The sequence below is a fragment of the Anopheles darlingi genome, chromosome 3 (assembly GCF_943734745.1).
Source record: "Anopheles darlingi chromosome 3, idAnoDarlMG_H_01, whole genome shotgun sequence".
Lineage (NCBI taxonomy): Eukaryota > Metazoa > Arthropoda > Insecta > Diptera > Culicidae > Anopheles > Anopheles darlingi.
The window spans coordinates 63,034,828-63,037,950 of NC_064875.1; the positions used below are offsets into that span (position 1 = coordinate 63,034,828).

Consider the following 3,123-nt stretch of genomic DNA (forward strand, 5'->3'; position numbering starts at 1 on the left):
CCCCGCGCCAGGGTGGGGGGAGGGGCGGGAAGTTGGCTAGGCCGGCAGCTGGGGGGTGGGAGGGAGGCAAGCTTATAAAGGGCGTTCTCGGCCGGTCAGCCAGTGCAGTCAGTGTCAGCTAGGCTCCGGTGTCTAGTCGATCCCTCGCCGTTCCGCAGCAGCAGCAGCAACAGCAGAATCAGTGGAAGAAGTGTCCTCCCGTAGTGCCACACATACACACACACACACACACACACACGCACACACGTACACACATTTCTTCTAGGATTCCAGCAAGTTTTGCCGAGTGCCAGAGAGACCACTTCAAGTTCAAGGTGAGTGTTGAAGGCGTTGGTTTTTGGTTTTTGTTTGGGTGAACGGAATTTAATTAAAATCGAATCCATCGAATTGGCAATATCACCCCCCCGTAGGCGGTCTGTGGGTGGTTGACTTTTTTGCATCATTTCTAATTTCGTTTTTGGCCGATTGCCCGGTTGTTCCGGTGGACTGCCATTGCGTTTGACGGAAGACGAAAAACTAACAAAAAAGAGAATTTGCGTGATTAGCGTGAGGTTTGGGGAATCGAATTTGGAACTGGAAAGCTGCTTGATGTTCCGATGGGGTCGGTATCTTGTGTCTTGTCTAGAGCAAAAGGCGGAAAAAGTTGAATTTAAATTAGTTCGCGAACCTCGAAAGCATCGTAGAAGAAAGAAGCACAAAACGCTTCTCGTTCTTGTATGCTGCTCTTCCCTACCCCCACTGGAAAGCATAATCACCCAAGGGAATCGAAGCGTTGCGATGCCTCGCACTCACCTGCCCTTCACCTCATCTCACCGTTGCCGCACCGTTCTTGACCTTACCCACGCGAACTGCAGCACTCTCCTCTGCGCTGCGCTCCCTTCTGCAGACCTCATTCCGGGCAGACCGGTTCTCAAGTTCAATAACATTCCATCCATGAACCAGTTGTGCATCATGATCGCGATCCCTTCCTTTGTCTTCTGTTTCTTCTTTTCGCTTCTTTGGTTTTTTTTGCAATGGCTTACCCCATTTCCGTTCGTGTTTCTTCGCTTTTCCTTCTCCCTGGCACACACACACAGAGAGAGATGGGCCATCTTAGTACCGTCGTCGTCGTGGCGCTGTTGGTGGCGCTGAGCGTGAACTGCTGGGCGGCCCCGACGGCAACGATCATCCAGCCGGCGGCCCACCAGTACTACCTGATTCAACCGCAACCGGCCACGCTCAAGATTCAACCGAGCCTGATCCAACCGATCCAGCACCTAAAGCTGGAACCGAAACAGTACGTCTACTACTACCCATCGTTGCCGCTCGCGACGACCACGACCACGACGCACCAGTACACGGAATCCGGCAAACCGGTCCGGTTGATCGCGCTGAAGCAGGAGGAGGGCGGCAACGGGGGCAACTGGTGGTCGTCGGTCTTTGGTTTCTTCCAGCCTCCCCAAACCACCGAGATGCCGGCCGGTGAGAGCGAAACGACGGAAGCACCAGCGGCAGCGGCAGCCCAGAGCGCACCGGAAAAGAAACTCATGTTTATGGCACCGGCCACGAGCGAAAAGGCAGAGACGCCGGCCTCGACCAGTGGACTCCCGCAGCGTTATTACATCCTGAGTGGCACGCCCCAGTTCTATGGTAACTTCGATGCGCTCCAGAACCCCCTCAGTCCGATCTTTAGTCTGCAGCCGCTGCAGGCCATCCACGCTCGTGGTGCCAATGGGGCCGACATTCAGGCGGAGGATGAGCAGTTGCCCCGTTTCCAGGCGCAGATCGTGTCGTCGCTTGCACCGATCGCCCCGGTACCGGCCGCCGTACCGGCTCAGCTGAAGAACGATCTGCTCGAGTCGCACCAGGACAAGGAGCAGACGATCGACCGGGCATGGGCTCGTTCGCTGGACGATGAGCAGCTGCCAGCACCGGAACAGCAACAGCAGCAGCAGCAAGTGGTGATGATGCTCGAAGAGGAACCGGTGATCGTGCAGGGACGCTCGAAGGAGGTGGTGGTGGAACCGGAGGAGGAGCAGCAGCAGCAGCAGCAGCAGCAGATCGTGGCCGATGAGGAGGTGCCGGAATCGCAGTCGCAGCCGCAGCAGCGCAGCGTCAACGATCCGGCCATCGCCGCCGTCAAACCCTCCGGTATAGCACTGGCCGGGCGTGGCGGTGTGGCCGCCTCGGCACCCACCGGCACGGCCATCGTCGGTAAGAATGGTCTAGCGTTGGCTTCACCGTCGGCCACTTCCGTTGCAGGTAACTTCTTCGAGGAGGACGAAGACGAAGAGAAGAAGAAGAACGGGACGATGTAAGCGGCGCACGGGGCCGGGACATCCGGATGACCGGATGGCGGATGACCTGACCACACCCCGCACCCCCACCACTCCCTCGTAGGTCAGCCCACAACGAATCAGGATATTTCTGGTATACGACAAATGCGGAGGATCGAAGGGATCGAGAGACAACGGGGATGCGAGTTGGAGAAGACGAGGAGAAGAGAGAGAGAGAGAGAAAGAGAGAGCGAGAGAGGAGGTCCCATAATGCACTGAGGACGGTCCACGATCCACGATCGAGTCGATTAGCGTAATCATCTCTTAGGTCTTAGGTCTATACACACACTCATACACACTCATACAAGCGCGCGCACACTTTGCAAGTGTGTTGCGCATAAACGGACTGAAGCATAGCCCACCTTATCACCGCACGAGTGGACGCACGCGGGACTCGATTCTTCCGGATCCGAATATCTCACTTTCGACTCTCTACTCGACATCAACAATTCTCCTTTCCAATCCAATCCAAACCATTCCCTTGACACTCGGCATTCTTTCATAAGCACATCTCCCCTTATCATCATCATCATCAACACCCTCATCATCATCATCATCATCATGCTCATCATAAAACAAGACGCGTGAATAAAAGGCGCGAAATAAAGAAGAATGAATTCTCGTAAAACACCTCTCTGCGCACTCGGGATAGTCGATCATCGTTTCGCCTTTGTTTTATTCCAATTTATTATCTTCCAGCCCACACACACACACACGCACGCACGCACACACATTCACACTCACACAGAACGACCTAGATAGAATCCTCTAGACGCGCTTGACGAAGTTAAACTCAACCGGATGCGGT

General features: G+C 55.1%; 1 protein-coding gene across 1 annotated transcript; it reads left to right on the forward strand.

Annotated features, from left to right (window-relative positions):
- The first annotated feature begins 221 nt into the window (after window positions 1-221).
- LOC125954542 (uncharacterized) lies at window positions 222-2,894 on the forward strand. Its single transcript, XM_049684936.1, has 4 exons — window positions 222-314; window positions 1,077-1,907; window positions 1,959-2,130; window positions 2,242-2,894. The coding sequence occupies exons 2-4, from the start codon at window positions 1,083-1,085 to the stop codon at window positions 2,295-2,297; spliced, it is 1,053 nt and encodes a 350-aa protein (XP_049540893.1). The 5' UTR covers window positions 222-314; window positions 1,077-1,082; the 3' UTR covers window positions 2,298-2,894.
- Window positions 2,895-3,123: the final 229 nt, after the last annotated feature.

Excerpts from the sequence above, each read along its gene's own strand:
- LOC125954542 (XM_049684936.1), top strand. The coding sequence starts at position 1,083 with ATGGGCCATCTTAGTACCGTCGTCGTCGTGGCGCTGTTGGTGGCGCTG. Across the intron at positions 1,908-1,958 it reads TGGACGATGAGCAGCTGCCA|GAACCGGTGATCGTGCAGGG; the intron begins GCACCGGAACAG and ends ATGCTCGAAGAG. Across the intron at positions 2,131-2,241 it reads CGCCGCCGTCAAACCCTCCG|GTAACTTCTTCGAGGAGGAC; the intron begins GTATAGCACTGG and ends CTTCCGTTGCAG.